Source organism: Cebidichthys violaceus, unplaced genomic scaffold (genome assembly GCF_023349555.1).
Source record: "Cebidichthys violaceus isolate CVI_PGR_0920_01 unplaced genomic scaffold, fCebVio1.0.p SCAF_20, whole genome shotgun sequence".
NCBI classification, from domain to species: Eukaryota; Metazoa; Chordata; class Actinopteri; order Perciformes; family Stichaeidae; genus Cebidichthys; species Cebidichthys violaceus.
The window spans coordinates 10,151,296-10,172,994 of record NW_027176373.1 but is presented as its reverse complement, the minus strand read 5'-3'; the positions used below and the strand labels follow the sequence as shown (position 1 = coordinate 10,172,994).

Here is a 21,699-nt window from a genome sequence, read left to right as displayed (position 1 = left end):
TTAAGTGATGATTGTTGGTGTTAAAGCTGTTTCTAAACAAACACAAAAATGACACCAAGCAGATTACAAGTGATTGTGTAGGACAGTAGAGTATATTACACTATCCATTCTAATTACTTCACTGATGCCCTGACTTTTCATCTTTTGTGACCGTTAGGTTGGCATGTTTCACTGTAAGTGAAATGTCTTACAACCATTGGCTGGATTGCCATAAGATGTTGTCCCCTTCTGGATGAATTGTAATAACTTTGTTGAATCCTTCACATTTTCATCTAGCGTCGTCATCATGTCAATATATTAAATTTGTTTGCTACTTTAGTTCCTGACTAAATAATAGTAAAACTAATGATTTTCCCCTCAGTCTCAGCTGTACTCTGTCATTAGTGCAATTAGCAAATGTTAGCATGCTTTATGCTAAACTAAGATGATGATTATAGTAAACATCACATCAGCATAGGCATTGTGAGCCTGTTAGCATGCCGATGTTAGCATTTTACTTTAAAGTATTGACTATAGAACTTTAGTTATCTATCACATTGATGTACAGTCAAACGACTGAAATGATGATGATTGAAATGATAAATGCATTGCAGTATTTCATACTCATACATAAACTGGGTTCTGATGAAACACTGAAAGCAAGGTGGACAATAACAATGCCTAGCTTTCCAGTAACATGCCTACTTGCCATAAAAAAGGCATAGCAGTCCCGCCCCCCTCGGTCGCCTCTCCATGGGATCCAAGCCAGCAACTACACCAGCATGTCATTTGAAGCCGGGTAATCAGCGTGTGTGTGGAGGCAGCAGCTGCTGAACAAGAATACTTCAGGCTTCATTCAAAGGACTCATGAAATTCTGAATAAAACAACCCAGGAATGGAGGAAACTGATTAATTTCTATCATACAGAACAATATTGCAGCCTGTGGACCTTTGACTTCACTTTTAAGGATGAGATAAATATTAAACTCCCTGTGGAATGTCCAGAACTGGAAAGGAAACTTCAGCGTTTGACTCTCAGGGAATATATCAGGCATTCTTGAAAGCCACCGGAGAGGAAATGCAGGGGAAGGAGTTGATTTCACTTACTGGTTAATTTACACGTGAGTTCAACTAGTCCATTTATTTATGTATGGTAAACTGTCAATACACTTCCTGTACTCGATTAGGGGACAAACAAATGGTAGAAATGTTGAGCTCTTTGCCATGTCTGTGCCACACTAAAGGACTGTTTCTTCTCTCATGCTGGATTACCACTTGCTTTCACTCTTCGATCAACTTTTTATCAAATGTCAAGCTGCAGTGTTGTGTACATTCACGTTAAAATTAATCTTACAGAAAAATCGATCTTTATGCTCACACCTCCTATTGTATTGATTATGTGATGCTGTTAAGCAGGACAGTATTATGAAATTGTTTTCATACCACGTTGTACTGTGGCCTGTAAAAAAACAGTGACTGCAGCCGTTATAGACATATTTAATTAGTTAGCCATTTAAATTGAAGGCTGAGGTTACTAATAGTTACTAAATAGGAAAAAAGCACAGTCAATCAGTCAGTTAAATATATTTCTAGCAATGTATTTATGTTGGTGTCGATGCATTTCCTCCTTGAAGATGTTAACTAAGTCATCACTGACAGCTTTCTACCCACACGGTCTCCTCTCCTGGCAGGGTGCATGCTGTGCTTTGGTCAGTCTGTCTTTTTCCGCTTCAACCATCCAGAGGAGGCCCTGCGGATGAAGAGCATGCTGCCTGGAGGGAGCCAAGGACTGAGCACCACAAGAGCTCACCCTACAGGTAGGAGACCCTTTGCTTTGATAATTACACAACACCTAGCAACAGATTGTACAGTTCCTGTGAGTCAGTCGGAGAGGTTGTGTACATACTGATGCATGCATGCAGTTAGTAATAATAACTAATCAGGGACCCAGAAAACGTTGGTATGTATAAAGGTTGCACATTGTCTTCAATAGTTTTTCTGAGTATTACAGAGTAAATGCTTTGGGCTAATAGATATTTAGTTATAGTTGAGTTCCTACTACCTTAATGTACAAATCAAAAACTTCTGGTTAATGCTGAACCATTGTACATCTGTTGCAGTGAATTAAAAGACCTTGGGTATGATGACATATTGTGCATGATTAGCTGTTAAAACTATCCATGTTTTAAGGCTTATATCCTAACAAATGGTTACTGAGATGACATGCAGTAAGCATGATAAAGAGATAACTATTTTGACAGACAATTTTACAACTCAGAACTGACTTTGACATTAAACTTACATTCTCATGTCAAACATTTAAATTGTATTTTTTTTCTGCTACTCAGATTTAATGATTTAAAGCTCTTGATTTTCATATCTGCGGCACAATTGGTCTTGAAGTCTAACTGCAACATTGGTCATTATCCTTCACAGGATGCAGAAATAGCTTGTTCAGGGCTAATTATCTTTGGCCTACATTGTGATCTAGTTCATTTAATTCTGTGTTTTTTCCGCTCAAGGTGTGACCCCATTGTGATTGAGGATTGTTGTAACCTTTCTTTTTACAGTTACATTCAGATGATGTTATATTGTTCTGTCCCGTGAACTACTTTGACTGTTGCCTCGTGCTGTTGATGATATTTAGAATCCATTCTCCTCTGACCTTATTGGTTCGGCTGTCAGTGCTTGAACTGTGCAGTAAGAGCCACCACACCCTGCCCTGTGTGTATGGCCCACTCTTTCCTGACCAGGCCCTGATTTCATCTGCTCTGAATGAGGTAGACTGCTGCAGGTTTTATATTTAGCAACTTCAGATCCCTATAGGATTACAACACAACTGAGGAGTGCACGATCCCGACTGCTGGGTTTGGTTCATACAGGAAAACATGGGCTCCAAGACTTTTATCACTATTTAAAGTGGGCAATCAGGACACTATGTATGTTCAGGCATGTGTATTTGTCCTTTTAAGGGCGACCCCTTTTGTCCTAAACAGCAATGACTGTGTGGTGGCTGTCAGTAGGCAAAGACAACACAGTACAGATCCCTCCAGCTGTGTTTGTTTATCTGTGTTTTTGCAACTGCCTTTTAGAATGTCCTCTTCCTTTATTCAACAAGAATGCTCATTCACAAGTGTTTCTGTCTCCCTGTGCAGACTCCCAAAGTGTCCTGAACGGGAACCATCGGTCTTTTTCGAGCAACGGCAACTCCAAAATCAGCAACATAGCAAAGAACCTCCAGGACTCTTTGATGCTGAAGGCTGGATCTGGTAAACAGCCTATTCCTCAGCCATTTCCTCCAAACATGCTCATTGGGAGAAACGGCTCCATGACCGAGGAATCCATTTATGAAAACAGCAGCAGCTTTCTGGGCCAGAACCTCGGCAACAAAACCCCTCCAGTACCAGCGCGGTCCGCTCATATCAACCACACTCCTGTCCCCCATCCACGGACCTCACTCTCTGTGGCCTCAAGCGGTAGTAGTGGTGTTCAGTGGGCCCAGGAGAGCCCAAAGCTTCTAAGAAGCACAAGAGCAGAAGCCACGTCAAGCCCCACACCGCCTAACGGGGGGTCAGGACAGGGCCCACTCAAATTTTCCCCAACGGCTCCATCCAGCCCTCGAGTAAGAGGTTCTTCCCTCCAAAAGAGATCCCCAAGTCCTATGCAAGATCAGCACCTCTCTCATGTTGAAGTCCCTCAAAGGCTCAGGACTCCAGAGCCGATCGGGTCCACCAGCCTGAGAGAGCTTCCCCCTCTCAGCCCTTACATGTCCCGCAGAGCGACTCCAGGATCGCAGGGCTCAGCTTCCTCTCTCGCCTCACAGGGCTTCCCCGTTAAACCCGTTCCAGAGGGACCCCAGGGCCACCTCAAACTCACAACTACTTCAAAAGAAGAAGCCGTGAGGGCAATGTATGCCGAGGGTCCATCTTCATTCTCTGGGCTGGAGAAGGAGTCTGGAGGCAGGCAGTTAGGGTCTGGCCCGGGAAGTGCCATCATGTCAGGCCTGGGCTCTCTGTCTGGTTTATCGCCTCTTGCTAGCCCTCGTAGCAAAAGAAATACCTCCTGCATGAACATGATAGGATCCTCCAGCAAAGAACAGAGTCTTGTGAGACCCTATAGCCGCGAACGCAAAAACAGCATCTCTGAGATCAGTGACAATGAGGACGAGTTGCTGGAATACCATCGCTGGCAGAGAGAGGAGAGGCTGCGAGAGCAGGAAATGGAGAAACTGGTAAGTGATTGGCCTTTTGGATATGGCTTCATAGCAGATGTGACCGTAGAAAAAAATTTCACCATGATAGGTTGAGTCGCAATCTGGATGCTGCAAATGTTTTCTCTATGACTTCCTGAGCGACGTTCACATCGCTCAGGAAGTCATAGAGAAAACATTTGCTGCTCTGGTTTGTCCTCTATGACTATTTGTTTATTCTATATCCTGTGGACCGGCAGAATTTGTATATACTTAAAATCTGCTATAATCTATTTTTTGGCCAATTAGGTGAAAATCCTCAAAACAAGCTGACAGGTGGAATCACAGCTGTATCCGGGTGTACAAACTGTTAGCAAAAAAACATATTTTTAAAAATAAATATTAAACATCGAGGCAGGCACAGAGGAACAAACACGTGACAGTTAAGTGAAGGTGCTGAGACCGCTGGCTTGGCAGACTCCATGTCTGCATTCAGATATCTTGTCTAAATCCCCTGGCATACATCCACTAGCTCATCTCCCCAGAGCATTACTGGCATCGTCAGCCCATGTGGCCCGATTAACACGGGTGAACATTCCTCCGCCAGTCTTAAGGTCCAGAGCGGCGGGCGAGGCTGCATATGGCTCAACACTATATTTATCAAAAGGAAGAGTGGCTTTTACTTTCAACGCTCGACTGAAGGCTCTTTCTTATTCGTACCCACGCTAGATCATAGACTGCATACTTGTTATCCATCCTGAGTGCACACCCAACACCCCCTCCCAGCCTGCTTCTGACAGCTGAAGGGACCATAGGGAGAGGAGGGGGTGGGGGTTCCCGCCCCTTCATGTCCACAGACTATTTCAGGAACCAAAAGGTTTCTGGTAACAAATAAGAGAGTTACCGACAACATACATCTGAGTTGTACTGATAAGGGTTGGACTGCTGCGGATACAGTATGGTCTGTGTTTGTGTTGAGTCATCCACTATGTATAGATCATTTAATCTCTAATACATAAATAGATAAACAGCTGATATTTCTTGGCTGAAGAAAGTGTTGATTACTGTTAAATTGTTGTGATCCATATTTGGAATTTTTTCCAAGCTTTGATATTATGGTGCATTCATAAAACATACAATCATCTAGCTGTAATTTCATAGTTTGAGATTTGTTAACTGTTGGCTGAGGGTTCCAGTGATTTCTGGCTATGTTGTGTTATGTTGCTGGTACTTGATAGCTGATGATAATAAGGCTTACTGTATGTGTATTTATGATCAAATATGTGCACACATGCACACGAATAGGACACACGTGAATGTAGATCACCACTGTGTGAAAAAAGTTGCCTATTGGCACATTAAACAGTAAATTACTTAATTAACGTCCCAGAGGACAAATCATGTAGAGGTGGATGGGGCTTCAGAACTTGATGATATCAAGGCACCTCTTAAAGGAATGGTTTGACATTTTGGAATATTTGCGTATTCACTTTCATGCTGAGCGTCAAATAAGAAGACTGATACCAGCCCGTCCAGTAAGTTTGAAAACAGAGTCAGTAGATGGTTAGCTTACCTTAGCATGGAGACTGGAAGGAGAGGCAAACAGCAAGACTGGCTCAGTTAATCAACACCCCTTATTAACACTTTACATGCCATTTGTTTAATCCTTACAATTTTTTTTTAAAAATGACAGATTTTACTATGAAGCTAGAGCCAGGAGACGGTTAGCTTAGCTTAGCAGAAAGACTGGACAAAAAGTGAAAAATATGGACCATAGAATAAACTAATGATATTCAATGTGATAATTAATGAGATTTCGAGGTGCTAGTCTTTTCTTTTCTAGTCTATGATAAGCTATGCTAATTTTCCTAGATGGGATGTTAGCTTCATAGTTAGCATACAGACATGATAGTGGTATCGATCTTCTCATCTAACCCTCGCTTTTAAGAAAAACATTACTTTAAGGGGCCCTGCATTATTAGTCTTGAAGCTCCATCATATCACCTCTATGCTTCCATTTATTTATGTTGCAGTTGTGTTTAAATGGTTTGTATTCCTACATAAAATGCATTTAATGACAAACCAGCTGATGTGATGAACTAAGTTTGGGGTCCCTAACTGGTTTGTTTGGTAATGCAGCCTTGAAAGAAGCACAAACAACAGATCAACCGTAGACCTATAGATGAGAGACAAAGAGAGGATTTCCTCACAGTGCAATGAATGCACAACATTTGGCACACTGCTCTCTTAGCTCAGTTGGCACAGCCATGCAGGATTTTTTTATCTCACTTTACTGAACCCAACCTACATACATGGATATTGCTGCACTTTAAAAAGCCCATGCTGCAGTTTCTCTCACAGCAAGAGCAAAGGGCATAGCTAAAGAGGAAGGGATGGGATTGAAAAGTTAATTTTAGCATCAATTCCACTGAGAGGAGGCCAAACTGTGGGTTTGCAACAGAGTTCAAATATTTCTATTTTTGAGGTGGTTCTGGTTAATTGAGAAGATTTCTATGGTGATACATTAATACAAAATATTTAAATTGCAATGAATAGCATCATTTCAGTAACGAGTCAAAGGAGTTTATCTCAGTGTTACACTATTTTGCTCCAGATGACCTGCATTTTAGGAAATTTTCACTTTCTTGCAGAAAGTTAGATGAGAGGGTCGATACCACTCTCATTTCTGTCTATAACAAAATCGGCCTGATATAACATTACTAAATACAGCACAACATAAAATAATGTAACATGTTAGTTAGCTTTAGAGGTGCTGGTTGGCAAATTTTTTTAACCTTCTGATGGAGCCAGACTAGCTGTTTTCCCGTTTCCAGTCTTTGAGTTAAGCTAAGCTAACCAGCAGCTAGCTGTAGTTTAAATTTAACTGACATATATGAGGGTGGTATCGACCTTCTCATCTGACGCTCTGCAAGAAAGCAAATGAGCATATTTCTCAAAATGTTGAACTTTTGCTTTAAATGATAATGGTTAAAACATCTGTCAAATCAAAATATTTGGTTCATTGTAGCTTTATATTTATATTTTTATGTTCATATTTTACTTGTGAACTTGCAAGTTTACACCTCTGAAGTCTAAAGTCCAAAAAATTAAGCAGGCAAACAGCATAAACAACTGTCTAAGGTGTAAATCTTGCCGTTAAACTCAATTCCTATAACAGAGTTCATGTGGTTATTTTAACAGCCTGAATCATTTAAATAGCAGACAAAAGCATCCTGGTGGTTGTGGACACAACAATAGGCACAATTCCCAGTTGTGCCAGATTCCTAATTATTCCACATTCTGCGCTGTTATTCTGGTAGATCAAAGCAAACATCTCATTGTTTGGAGTGATGGGAGCCAGAAGACTGGCCACAAGCTGGAACCATGTGGCATAGCAAACAAATACAAAACAGGATGAAGAGACAAATCTAAAAAAGAGCAACATTGAAAGCCTAAAAAAACTAAATGACAACTGGTGTAGTGCAACCAAAACTCGCCAGTGTCTTTCACTGATGCTTCTTGTCAGATTCTGTTCTCATAAACAACTTTGGTTTTACTATGAGCCCCCTCCTGAGAGACAAACTACATCAGCTTCGGCCCTCCTGCTATCAGGTTACAGTTGTCCCGTACCAGTGGCTGAGGGACAGCTGCCTAAACGGTACAATGTCACACAAGGACACTTGCTGCTTATCTGCAATACGATCTATAATGTAGGACAGGCCCACTTACGTCTCACATCTCTTCTGTAGGAGCGACAGAGGCTAGAGACCATCCTCCATCTGTGTGCAGACTATAATCACGAGGACAGTGCTGCAGAGCTGGCAGAGGTGGTGAGGAGTGGGCTGCTGGGGGGCGCCAGAGCAACCTGCTCGGACACAGCGGGGGGGATGTCCCTTCAGGGAGTAGACAGACCCCAGAGGCTGCGAGAGAACGATGAGGAAACCCAGAGAGAGGAGTCCAGCAGCACAGAGAGCACACACCAAGAGGTAATAAACACATTCGGGAAGACATGCATTGGATTAAGTCTGATTAGTGTTGGAGAAATTTATCATACCGTTCTCTTAGTTATAACTTGTATTGCTTAAAACCTGCAGAAATGCAGACGAGGCCAACCAGACTAATTTAAAAGCTAATAAGAAATGATCTCATATTAAAGGTATTTTAGCATTTCTTTCTTTTTGTAGTGTTATCCTGACCTCACCACTTAAAGGTATTTTAGCATTTCTGGCTTGCTGTAGTGTCATCCTGATCTCACCACCTAACCCTCTTCCCACCAAAAGGCTGGGAACCTGGTCTTGGTGGGTGCATCGGCAGACAGAGGGCGACATCTGCGAAGGGGGGGGTGAAGGGAGAGGAGACGAGATAATGTGTACATATACTCTGTTTTGTTTATTCATTGTTGTTAGACCTCCGAACCATCCGTGGGGAAAGAGCTCTATCCATTCAGCTGAATTATTACAAACTGTCTGTTCATTAAATATGTTTTTTTATATTTAAGAGTTTTCTCATCTCAGTTATTTCTCACAGGGAGGTTAAAAATATTTTTTTCCACCACAATTAGGAATCTTAAAACAAAGTTGTATATACTATATGTTCCCTCAGTGTGAAGAGCTGTTAGCCGGTCAGGAGCAGGTCTACCTAGAGGAGGAGAGGAGCAGGATCTTGGCCAGGGTTGATGACTTGAAGCACAGAGTTAGTGAACTGGAGCTGCAGCTACAAGAGACCAAACAGGAGGTCAACACACACACACACACACACACACACACACACGCCTTTAGCTTGTAGGCTCTATAGATCAACCCTTAAAGTGAGAAGAGTGGGAGCTGTTTCTCCTTGAAGTATTTAGTGAGCTTGACAGGTGGTTCGCAGATTCTGACTCCATGTTTGTCTCTAGGTGGAGATGGAGCAGGCCCTGCTGCAGGCAGAGAGGCGGGCAGAGCAGGAGCAGGTGGAGGCTGAAAATGAAATCATCTCTCAGCTGCAGCTCAAACTCAGCCAGCTGGACAAGGCCACCCAGCGAGAGAAGGACAAGGTGGGCACCCAGGAAAAAAACAATACAGTAAATGCTGTCGGCTTGCTTACAGCCATTGGTCTTCAAAGTACAGTTTGCACGTGAATGTTCCTGAACATCTGCGTTTGAACATGCGGACAGTCTCGATATCTTTTTCTCAGATCTCAACTGACATGCACTGCTTATCCATTAGCTGTCTGTCCTAAAACACAAAGCACAAACTGTCTTCTCTTTGAAGCTTTTAAAGCTTTTTAAATAGACAAAAACATCAACAGTGGAAATCTTCCTTACATGTATGAGGCTTTTAGCTGGATGTGACCAACACTAAAACGTTGATTCAGATCTGCATATACCTGTTTATTTTTCTCTTATTTTAACAATGTGTGAAGCATTGCGACCTCTTAACACACCTGCTAACCTAACTTCTGCTTCAACCCTCTAATATCCTAACTGCTCTGTCCTGTTAGCTTGGCTGCATGGATTTGAGTTATCTGTGAATTTTTTTCTCCCTGGGGTGGTGTGTGTGTGTGTGTGTGTGTGTGTGTGTGTGTGTGTGTGTGTGTGTGTGTGTGTGTGTGTGCGTGTGTGTGTGTGTGTGTGTGTGTGTGTGTGTGTGTGAATGCGGACCCAATCGTGTGTGTTTCTATGTGTTTTTAGGGGAGGGCTAATGTGTCGGCTGAGCGGAAGGCCCTGGAAAAGCAGAGGAATGAGTACAATGAGCTGAAGAGGCAGTTTGATAAGTGCCCCTTGTCTCTAAGGGAACAGTTACAGGAGCAGCTCAGCAGGGTCAGTGTTCTCACGCAGCCCACTGGCTGGCAACAGTGAGTTATGATATGCCAAATACCACAGTTGTGTATGATCTGCACAAGAAGCGGCCGCAGACATAACGCTGACTCGGTTTTGAAGCACTCAGAGCTACTCATAAGTGTGCCAACTGTGCATTTCCCTCTTTTTTTCTGCTGTTGCCCCTCATTATCTAAAATATATATAAGGTTATAAGTGTAGCTAAACAGTAAGCAACGCTTTTGCTGCTCCAGCAGCTCTTTCAGACTGTTGCTTAATCTCTGCTCTCCCCTCATTCTGGATGCTTGAAATGTCAATTAGTAATAATTAATAATGTCATTAACAGCTCTGCTCTAAAAAATTTGCATGCCTTTTACCATAATGATCCAATTCACATACGCACACTTATTGATTACAGGCAGATTATTGTCAGATTTAATGGTATAACATTTTGGCTACTTCATCGTGGACATTAAAAGGACAAGGCTGGTATTTTGTATACATTTCTCATTGTGAACAAATCCCATGAAAACACCAAAACCAAGAATGTGTCAGTCCATCCCTCAATACTTTCCAACCTCTCCAGCCAGAAGAAACCATCAGTTGCTACTGAAGACGTAAATCTTCTCTATTCGGGCGCAAATTTAGATAAATTTTTTAAGAAGGCAAAGGGGTTTTAAATCTGCATCAAATAGTAGTTTTTAGCAAAACGTTACTCAAAAAGGAGTAAACTGCTTTTGATGGGGACTATTTTCAACCGTGGATAAATATGCGCAAGTGGGTATTTACAGCAGCAATGTTTGTGTTCATCATAGGTAAAGGTAATAAGATATGTACAGCTTTGGATACACAAACAATAGTTAATCATTGATGGTTTTGGTCCTTTCACAGGATTTTGTTAACAATAGGAAACATACCAAATATTGAAAGTCATATCATTTGATATCTCTGTCTGACTGACTTCAAACAGTGTGAATAACCTGCATGTGTATCTGTACGTGGACAGACAGCTGAAGCTCTGGAGTCTGGGACCAAACAGTTTGAGGAGCTGGAGTTCTGCCAGCTGGAGGAGGAGAGCAGCCTGGAGGAGAAGAAGGAGACTCAAAGCTTGCAGCTTCACCAAGAGCGAGCCGAGTATCACTGCAGCGTGGCCAAGAGGAAGGTGCGGACACAATTGTAGCAGAAAATACATATAAGTGTAAAATACGATCACCGACTTGAGATTATATGTGAGCGTGACGTCCAGGTTTGATTTGCAGGAGAAGATGACTGCTATGGAAGCACAGATGCAGCAGCTGGGGTTACAGGCGGCGTATGACTGTGAGAGGATGGTTAAAGACAGGACGGTGGCTCTGCAGCTGCTACACAAGGTTAGCCTTTCACCGTTAATAAACCCGCCCTACTGTAGGCATGTATTTAATTCATGATAGTGATGCATGGCAAGCTGTGAAAGCGCCTCTATGTCCATGCTGGTTTTGCCTTTTAGGAGCAAGACAGGTTGTGTGCCCTGGAGACGAGGTACCACACCTTGACAGGAGGGAGAAACTTCCCAAAGCCCAACAACAGCATGAAAGAGGTGAGCAGGGAACATGTGAGACGTGATCTCACAACCATCTGTGGTTACTAAGCTAGAGGAGGAGTACAACAACAAAAAACACCTCCTTTCAAGTGGATTTATTTTTAACTTAAACTAACTTTTTAAACAGGAATTTCTACACATCAGCGAACCTGACCTTGTTCATGTGGACGGTCCTCCTCATAGCCCCTGTCCCTCCTCTGCCTCCTTCTCCTCCTCTCACATGCCCTCCCCTGAACTTTATCCTGTTAGGCTACAAGAGGTAAACCTCGACAAAATCCTCTTTGTAACAACACCTAACAAATGGCTAATATGCCTGTGCTGCCGTTTCTACAATATTAAAAAACGAGCATGTTGTTGGGTTAGCAAATATTCACAAACAGCAAGCTTGCAGTTTGTTTGTTGTTGGATAAATTTCCTGCCTTTCTATGTATATTATATTTGTTTGAGGTTTCTACATTCTCCAACTTGTAGGGTTACACGATCCAGAATTAAAGCAGGAGATGAAACAAAAAAAAATTTGGAAGATGACCTTTGGGACAATTAAACTGTAACATTACTGCCATCCATGTTAATTCAAAGATGGAGACCGAGGGAGCTGTGTTCCCCACGTGTTTGCTTTGTGCGTCTCTGCATGACTTTTCTAAGTGTCGACTATTGCCGCCTGCCTCCTTATCCCTTTGTTCTGGCTGTCGCTGCAGGAGTACCTCAGGCTCGCTGATGTCTATAGGATGTATGGAAATGCTACTATGCAACCTCACTCTTCCTCTCCTGCTGCTCTCCACTGCCTCTCCTTCGCTGTAGGCCCGGCTCTGCCATGTGAGGTAGACACCCCCGCATGCTCTCTGCCATACTCTCTGTTCCTCTGACTCGTCAGTCTACTAAACACTGAACCCACCTACGCACATTTGCAAATCTCAAATTATCTTTCTTAAAGATTTGGTTTCCACTTTCTTCACTCTCCCTGTTCTCTAAATGTATGTGTGTGTGTCTCTTGTGTCTGCATTGACTGGCTGTGTGTGTGTGTGTGTGTGTGTGTGTGTGTGTGTGTGTGTGTGTGTGTGTGTGTGTGTGTGTGTGTGTGTGAAGGAGTACATCACAGTCAGTCAGTTAAGCCAGATCTTCGGGATGCAGAGAGTTGACCCCTCCTCTTCTTCCTCTATTCCATCATTCCAACTCGCCTCCTCTGAATCCACCTTCTCGTGCCACTCAGCTGCATGTGGTCCTTCCTCCTTTCTCTCTGCGCAGGTTTGTTATTCTCTCTAAACTGGCTTTTAAAAACCGACAACACCATTTAAATTTTTTCCGACACTGCAGCCATCCACTGAACAATTACTATTGCTGTGAGGACTGTTTTGTGTGTATCTTTCCTACCTGCTTGTTGCTTCTGTCACTGATGCTGGTGCTGCGCTGCTCTCCTCCCCTCTCTTTGGCTGGATGCTTTTTATCACCTCAGAGCCAGCCTGAGCTGAGCAGGAATGCAATGCCTCCTATTAACCTTGAGCGCTGGTACCAGGACATCATGGCCGCTGGAGAGCCTCAGTCATGTCCACCACCACTGCCTGCAAAGTCTTTTTCCACACGCAGACACAGTCAGGTAAATGATCCACTCTTTCTCGCTGTGTGTTGTTAAAGGGCACTAACAGCAGGCCACATTGCATTGCCAACACGCTGTCCTGAACCTCTGTATCCAGGCGATCTCTACACTAGCCACTCAGACTGTCCATATTTTTATGACTTGGAGGCCCTCTAGTGGGTTAAACATGACAGGGCAGTATTTCTTGAGAAATACATCAACTTCATCACATCAACTTCCTCTTCAACTGTGAATAAACAATGAACGGGTCTGTCATTCTTCTCTCAGCTATTGAAGTCCAAATCAGACGGTGAGGTTGTGCAGGCATCATGCACACTGCCCCACTCCAGTGGTGCTGCTCATGAGAAAAATGCATCCACCAAGGTGGGCACATCAGTTTAACACATGGAAATTGTAAAACAAATCTTCTATGTAGTTACATAGATGTGTTTTTCAGGGGTTACAGTTAATGCTGAGAGAGATGTCACACCCATTAGACATGGACTCCAGGAGAAAGTTGGCTCTCCAGTGCAAAGGTACGTGATTCCTTCAGCCTGTCTCATCTATTCAGCACACTGGAGGGTTTCACCTGGACCTCCACTCAGAACATAGTACATCTGGGGGAATGGATACCACCAGTCTCCTTAGTTTAACATGCTTTTGATGTGATTATAGCCAACCAGTAGCAATGAATTGGCAGTGTCAGTAGAGGGCACTGTGAGTCTGTGACAGCTGTCTCTGCTCCAAACAGATCTGCCTCCGACAGTCCATCACTCCATCCTGCATCATCAGGCGCCGCCGAGTGGCAACCAAGCGTACGACACCCTGAGCCTGGAGAGTTCAGACAGCATGGAGACCAGCGTCTCCACTGGCAACTCCGCCTGTACCCCCGAAAGGTGAGAGACTGGAAAATGAGCAATCGGCTCTGTTTCCATGGGAACACTCAAGTCTGCCCCGTCTCCCAGGAGAAGGGTCACTGCGCTTTGTTCCCGTGACAACATGTTTTTTGTTACATGTGTGCTCCCGTGACTATAGCACACTGGCTGTTGCCATGCCAACCTCCTCAAGTTTTCAGTGTTTTCGTGAAGTTCAGAATTCAAAGGCTCTGTTTGGTGTCCATGAAGGAAACCTTGCCTCCTCCATCTCTTACTGCTGTCAGTGTTTGGTTTCCATGTGTGTGTGTTTACTGTTTTTCATCTAAAGTGTAGTCGTAGCCGTGTCATCAGACACTCCTTCCCTCTGTGTGTTGTAGTGCCTCCGGGTTAGAGGCCCAGAGGATAGAGGAGATGGAGAAGATGTTGAAGGAGGCGCAGCAGGAAAAAGCCAGACTGATGGAGAACCGAGTGAGTGTCAAACTTTAGTGCTGCAGAGTTTTATTGTAGCTATACTGGACTGTTATCAGTTATCATCCGTTATCCCATCACTTCCTCCACTCATTTCATATTTCAACATGATTAGTCAATTACTCGATAAACAGAAAATTTATCAGCAGCTATTTTGATAATCTGAAAATAACTTAGCCCTTTTTTGAGCAAATACGCCAAGAATTTAATAGGTCCAGTATTTCAAATGTGAAGATTTGCTGCTTTTCTGTGTCCTATATATAGACAGACAGGCAGACAGACAGACAGACAGACAGACAGACAGATAGACAGACAGACAGATAGATAGATACTTTATTTATCCCCAGGGGGAAATTTGTTAATATATCTAGATATGATAGTACACTGAATATCTATGGGTTTTGGACTGTTGGTCCAATAAAATAAGTAATTTGAATGCATCTTCAATGGGCTGTGGGATATTATAACAGCCATTTTTCACAATTTTTTAAAACATTTTATAAACAAAACAGTTTACTGATTAATCAATAATGAAAATTGTCGTTAGTTGCAGCCCTAGTGTCAACTGCTAAAACTGATGTTAGTGCCTCATCTCTGGCGTAACAAATAGAACATATTTAAACTGGTTTCAGAGGAGAGTATAAAATGTACCCTCACCCACCCACACTTAGAAGTCATATTTATGTTTCTGGCAAATATTAAAAACATTATTAGATGAGATTATTTTATGGCCACACATTTTGTTGCTGGCATTAGGGAAGGGCCTTATCGATAAAATCATACATTTCAATATATATCAATATGATAAAACATATGCAAATGACATATGGAATAATAAATGCAATTAACTCACAATTTGTATGAAATAATTCATTTGAATTGACCAATTCCCCTGAAAGTTGATGAGCAATACCTTCGAATTATCGCAGGGGTCTCATGTTTCTCCTGTTTAAAAGATAAAAAAGTAATTCACTCAGCTCAAGGTGTGGTGAAATGATGTTGTAAGTATTTTGTTTACCTTTGTATTATTTCTACATGTTGAAACAAAGTAGACCTGTATGTAAGTATCTGAAAGCTGCCAAGGATAATTTTACATCAGCAAAGCTTACCCAGACTTGAGGGATATATTTTACAAAACCCTGGATTGGGACCTGAATTCTCATGAGCCTCCTCTGACAGTCGCTCACTTTGTATTGCAATATTTGCCTACCATTTACATATTCTCCCCGACTCCCTTTTGCCCCTGTTATTTTTTTCCTCTCTTCTCTCCATCTGTTCCTCTGTCTCCTCTCCCGACGCTCCCAGGAGAGGGAGGTGCAGGCTCGGCGGCAGATGTTGGAGGAGGAGCGGAGGAGGCGAGAGGAGGCCGAGAGGAGGCTTCAGGACGAGACGGCCCACAGGCTGAGACTGGTGGAGGAGGAGGTGAAGATGAGAGAGAAGCACTTCTCCCAGGTCAGTGGAGCAGCGGGAGGAGACGAGAGAGGAGGGGACTGGAGACTTGGGGAAGAGGATGAGAGGCGAGACAATAAAGAGAGGCTGGGAATACGGGAAGATCAAAGATTGTCAAGGAAGGGAGAGAATGGAGGGGAGGGTGAGAGGAAGAACAGAGAGAAAAATGGATTGGGGAGAGGGGGGGGGGGGCAAAAAAATATAATGTACACATAATTAAAGCTTTAATCTTGGCAGAGTTTGTTTAATTACCAGTTGTCTGTGGTATAAGTACGTAAACAAATATCCTCAAATCGCCAAGTACAAATGCACCCTGTTCTGCTGGAGTCCTATTTGAAGCTGCTGCAATTCAATATTTTTAAATTCCATTCTTATATCATACATCAAATGATGATATAAGTAATGTGAAAGAGGTCGCTGCTAGTGATGAACCCACAGCGTGTTATCACCAGACTTTGCAGCTCAAAAGAGCGTTTTAGCGTCTTTTAGCTCACTGTTATGGTTCAGGCATTACATTACATTACTGTCATTTAGCAGACGCTTTTATCCAAAGCGACTTACAATTCAGTATCTATCTACCGTAGACACAGCTACGGGAGCAATTTTGGGGTTAAGTGTCTTGCTCAAGGACACATTGACATGAGACTAGCGGAGCAGGAGCCGGGGATCGAACCACTGACCCTCTGATTGAAAGGTGGCCCACTTTTCACTACCTGCTCAGCACCAAACAGCAGACAGACACAGTTAGTGACAAGCTGGTGAACACAGTGCAGCATTCAGCAGCTAAAGAGACTTGGGAGTTGGTAGAGACCAAAAAACGAGCTTAAAGTCGAGTGAATATTTGCCCCACATTCAACAGAACCACGACTCAAAATGAATGCAAATGTTGCTCTGTATCAGGATTTTAAAATGCGCAAATGTTTGCTAACGAGTTTGACATCATCGAGCTTAATATGCCAGTGTTTACAACTTGCTTCCACTGCCCCCGAGTGGTCAAAAAATTGGTTAATGCAAGTTTAAGTCACAAATAAATAGGCTTGAACTTGACTGTCCTAAGACTTGGCTCACTGGAAATTTGAATCCTTTATGACTTGACCTGAGACTCAAAAGCAACCTTGTATAGTAACACTATGTACTGTGAAAGGATCTATGTAGAAAACACAAATAACAGCTTTGACAGAAACTGTTCAGATTCCATGTCATTTACATGGTCAGCAATTAGAGACCAGAAACATCTGCATCTTGACTTGCAATTTTCTTATGACGACTCGCACCACTTGGTCAGCAGCAATGAAGCATCACGCAGCATTTTCTCCACAGGCCCGTCCAATGACACGCTATCTGCCGAACCGTAAGGAGGAGTTTGACCTGCGAGCCCATGTGGAGTCGTCCGGCCACAGCATAGACACCTGCCCCTTCGTCAACCTCACAGAGAAGATGTGCAAGGGCCACCTGGTGAAGATGGGCGGCAAAATCAAATCGTGGAAGAAACGCTGGTTCGTTTTTGACCGCATCAAGAGGAACTTCTGTTATTACGCAGGTAACGATACAACAACTTCATCAGTATATTTGTTGAATTATTACTGCTGATTTGTTATTTCAGCTTTATTTACTCCGGAAGTATCACTGATATCAAGATATCTTTTGCAAGAGAGACCGTGTATTGGGTTGGTGTAGGTGGAAAGAGCAAATTAAAATACTACTTAAAGAGCAACTTTGAGGCCTAAAGGTTACAGCCTCTATTAAACACTACAGTGCCCTCCGTACCAGCAGGATCCCAATATGTTCAAGTTCTGCTTGGCTTGTTCAATTCAAGGCTCAGGCCTTGTTTACAGGAGATTAAAGTGGTCAAACCGGTTTGCTCACATAAGAGCCCACTCGTCTGTAATATTCGTGAACTCAGAACTTTATGTTGAAGAGTTGCTGCGCGTCAAGCCAGGGCCTGATTTATTCAGTTCACCCGGCAGCGGTGCCGAGGCTCTTCTGAGAAACGTACACTTCGCTCTCTTTGCTGTGTTTTTTTTTCACTAAAACCCGACTTCTGTCCCGACTGGCGTTTATTCATCTGGAACCAAACACTAATTAAAGCTGCACTAAGTGGAATTTCCCGCCTCATTCTTGTGTGTTAACAGTCAGTTTGTACTTTGCGTCTATCAGACTGTCCCCTGAATTTGAAACGAGAGCAGTTAGTTTTCTGAATAATTCATGAGCGTGTTTTTTGAGGCATTATTTTACAATCAAGTTGAAAATAGAACCCACGTATATTTTCATTACTGTGGCCCCTGTTCTCTTTGCTCCTCTCTCTCTCTCTCTCTCTCTCTCTCTCTCCACTCACTTGCCTAGCCTTTTCACCCCCTTACTCCTGACGAAGATGATGGTGATGATGGTGATGAAATAAGATGCAATACTTTCTCTAGATGTGTTTTTCTTGGGGAGGAGGCTAGCTCCTGGCTTGTTCGTGACTAATAAAACGAAACTCACATTTCAAAAACATTTATCTCATTACTAAGCAGATTTGACTTATGGAAAAAGGGGAAAGCAGGAGAAAGTGTCAGACGTATTTCAAAAGATTGCCTTTAATTGTTGCTGGATGTTTGTTTCTTAGCCGGGCGTGCCAGTGTGCACGGAAGAGACAAAAAAGACCAGTGTTTATTTGAACAAGAGTGGAATCCAGAAACTCTTTGAACCGATTTCATTTGAAGAAAATTGATCTTAGACGTGAGGAAACTTAAATGCCTACAGTTTAGCCCCGAACTAGAGAAACCCATCAGTCCAACGACTGCGTCCGTTGAGCTTCATCTGCAGGTTTCCCTGAAACAACTACCAAACTCCTCGGTATGGAGTGACTTTAACACGCTCAAAGATGTTCTGCGAGAAGAGAACAGCAATCTATAAGACCAGACACAAGGTCTGACCTGCTGGAAGGGGAATTGTTGAGCTCATCTGATATACAAAAGAGAGGCATTTCTTCTTAAGATTTACAAAAGATCTCAAGTCGTGAACCTCGCCAGCAGGGAAAAGGCTGAAAAAAACCCACAGAGACAATCCAGAAAGTACGACTGAAGAAAACAAGTCAAATTAATAGGACGGTAAAGACTTCAGGCATAGCTTGAAATAGATTTGCACTTTTAATTAACTTTTACTGTGACACAGTGCGGCTCATACCTATTCATGGATTATGTGTTGCTGGGAAAAAAGAGTTAACACCTTTCTGCTTTACTGTGTCTGGTTTCTCCAGATTTAAGTTAGAGTTCCTCTGTTTTACTTACAAGCTTATTTTATGGCATGATTTGATCTTTTGTGGAAGTTTAAAAAAATTATTTATGAAATGATACAAAATTTCTCTTTAAAGTTATATGATTAAATCACAACTAACAATCCTCAACGCAATTCACTATTGAACTGCTTCAACCTGCGAGTTTTCATTCAAGTCATCGCTGATAGATGAGGCAGAAGGACCTCTGTCCAAAAATAAAGATGTTTTGCTTTAGTAGGAAATTTAAAAAAAGAAATAATGGCTAATCACATGTCGGATCTTGGATAAGTTACTCGAATGTACAACTTTTACTTTCTGCTGGTACTCACACAACACTTGATCCATTAGGCATGGGTTTGCATTTTCTGTCTACCTTGTTTGACAAAAAATACGTTTTTGTGCTCGATTCTTTTATTTTATTTTTCTGAAACAATTATTTCTAAATGGATATTTTAGGGGCACAAGGAAATGTGTTGTTTATTTGTTTGTTTAAAAAAAAAAATGTTGTTTGTTTTAGAGTAAAATTGCTTTAATGTCATTAAAAAGGCCACATGTTTTCAGATAGAATATTGTAAAATAAAATATTATTCGTGACCACCTATCTATGATCTACAGGTGTGTAAGAAATATTTGATTAAAAAATAAAAAAGCCGTTTATTATCTGACCAAAGACAAACATGAACTGTATCGCCACATCACTGGCTGATTGCACTGTCTGCTTGGGCTGACAAAGGTCTTGCATCAGTAAAAGGCATAATGTAATGTATCTTAATATGTTTTTTTCCCGTTTTCTCCTCTCAGACAAACATGAGACCAAGCTGAAAGGACTCATTTACTTTCAGGCGATTGAAGAGGTTTATTACGATCACCTACGCAGTGCCACCAAGGTAATCCAAACTCTTTTTTTTTACATTTCTTATCATTCAGAACTTCATCTGCGATTTTATAATCTTTGAAATAGATGTTTATTATTTTTAAATGAATCAATGCACGTAGTGGAATAAAATCTGAAGGGTTTAATTCCAAAATGCTACAGATTCTCTAACATTTCCCCATAATAAGCTTTATTTCAACAACATGTACGATTTTTTTTGTACTATAATGGTAGATATACTCATTTTAGAATAAAGCTGCATTTTTACAGTCACTCACAACTGTGAAAATATTGTTATAAGTTGTTGTTAGTGTTTGTGAGACGCAATTAAACACATAATTAAAATGTCCTGCTGCCAAATTGGTCCTTTGCATCATACCTCATACATAAAAATGGGAATGTTTTAAATTGGGAGTTATTTTTAGATGGAAAAATCCATATTAGACTGGATTAAGTTGTTAAATTGTCTTCTTAAATTTAATTAGTTTTGTCATCTTATTTTGCATAAGTGCATTATGTTAAAGGAAAAACAAAAAAGGTTGAAACAGACTATCCGAACAAAATACATTTGAACTGTTAGTATATGCTATTATATATTTAGTTTTTCTGACAAAGAGGAAAAAGATGCAACAGGTGCAGCTTGCAGTCTGAAAAGTCTCCCCCTTTCTCTTCGTTATCCTCCAGAGCCCAAACCCGTCTTTGACCTTCTGTGTAAAAACCCACGACCGCCTCTACTACATGGTGGCCCCGTCCCCGGAGGCCATGAGGATCTGGATGGATGTCATAGTAACGGGCGCCGAGGGCTACACACAGTTCATGAGCTGAGGGACCACTGGGGGACAGATCTGGAGGATGACAGGGACTAAGTGAGCAACACGGACACCTGCAAGCCAACCTGTGCTGCTATACCTGAGGGAGCCGGAGCGGAAATACGAGACACGTGGCCCGATGGTGTGTAAAGGGATGGACGTTTGAAGAGATTAACTATCTGGGGTTCTCGTAGAAAGCCTGATGCCTGCGGGCAAATGAGGGCTTAGCCATGACAGAGGTCCATTTCACAGAATTCATGAGTTGTATTTATCTTTCAGCCACTATGAGAAGGAAAAGAGTTTGAGCAACATGCCAATGGATCTATGAAGGGAGCTCTCAAAGTTACCAAAACTTATTGTTGATTTTTCAGGTTTCAGGAGGAACACTTCTTACTTCATATAAACTCAAACGGTGTTCACCTTGAAGCCGATCTATGCATGCAGTGTTTTCACTCTAATCGCTGCCTTTTTTGATACAGTTGTACTTTTCTCAGATTAAAAAAATTATCTGTTGATATTTCAAAACACTAAAAAGTTAACAGATCTTAGTCGCAAATATTCAAAAAATATTTTAAAAGTCATATGTTACTTATTCAATTAAACATTACTTGGAGCCAAATACTTTATGTAATGTTTTGTCAGATTTTTACAACACAAATGTTAATATCACTCTATATATTGTGTTATATATTGTTTTATTCAGGCATGTAACACAACATTAATGTGTCTGTATTTGACATAAATATGTCAAAGAAAACCTTCTATAAGTATTTTAACAAATTTCATAAATTATAGTCCTATAATGATATTGTAAAACTACCATGTACATGTAATAAATAAAAATATATGATGCA

At 41.8% G+C, this 21,699-nt stretch overlaps 1 protein-coding gene across 11 annotated transcripts in view; it reads left to right on the top strand.

The window, feature by feature from the left end:
• phldb1a (pleckstrin homology-like domain, family B, member 1a) overlaps positions 1-21,699 on the top strand; it is a 28,559-nt gene extending 6,860 nt beyond the window's left edge. For 3 of the 11 annotated variants that reach the window (XM_068716209.1, XM_068716207.1, XM_068716206.1), the window contains exons 5-25: positions 1,671-1,796; positions 3,135-4,210; positions 7,918-8,154; positions 8,771-8,902; positions 9,063-9,200; positions 9,837-9,965; positions 10,969-11,124; positions 11,222-11,332; positions 11,449-11,538; positions 11,669-11,800; positions 12,240-12,362; positions 12,628-12,786; positions 12,995-13,135; positions 13,403-13,498; positions 13,572-13,650; positions 13,866-14,010; positions 14,367-14,457; positions 15,763-15,909; positions 17,227-17,446; positions 19,964-20,049; positions 20,721-21,699. In XM_068716209.1, the coding sequence (XP_068572310.1) occupies positions 1,671-1,796; positions 3,135-4,210; positions 7,918-8,154; positions 8,771-8,902; positions 9,063-9,200; positions 9,837-9,965; positions 10,969-11,124; positions 11,222-11,332; positions 11,449-11,538; positions 11,669-11,800; positions 12,240-12,362; positions 12,628-12,786; positions 12,995-13,135; positions 13,403-13,498; positions 13,572-13,650; positions 13,866-14,010; positions 14,367-14,457; positions 15,763-15,909; positions 17,227-17,446; positions 19,964-20,049; positions 20,721-20,861 (3,755 nt within the window). In that variant the 3' untranslated portion in view covers positions 20,862-21,699. Of the gene's footprint in view, positions 1-399; positions 1,101-1,670; positions 1,797-3,134; positions 4,211-7,917; positions 8,155-8,770; positions 8,903-9,062; positions 9,201-9,836; positions 9,966-10,968; positions 11,125-11,221; positions 11,333-11,448; positions 11,539-11,668; positions 11,801-12,239; positions 12,363-12,627; positions 12,787-12,994; positions 13,136-13,402; positions 13,499-13,571; positions 13,651-13,865; positions 14,011-14,366; positions 14,458-15,762; positions 15,910-17,226; positions 17,447-19,963; positions 20,050-20,720 lie in introns of those variants that run through there. The other 8 variants (XM_068716215.1, XM_068716210.1, XM_068716211.1 and 5 more) reach the window with 8 other exon arrangements.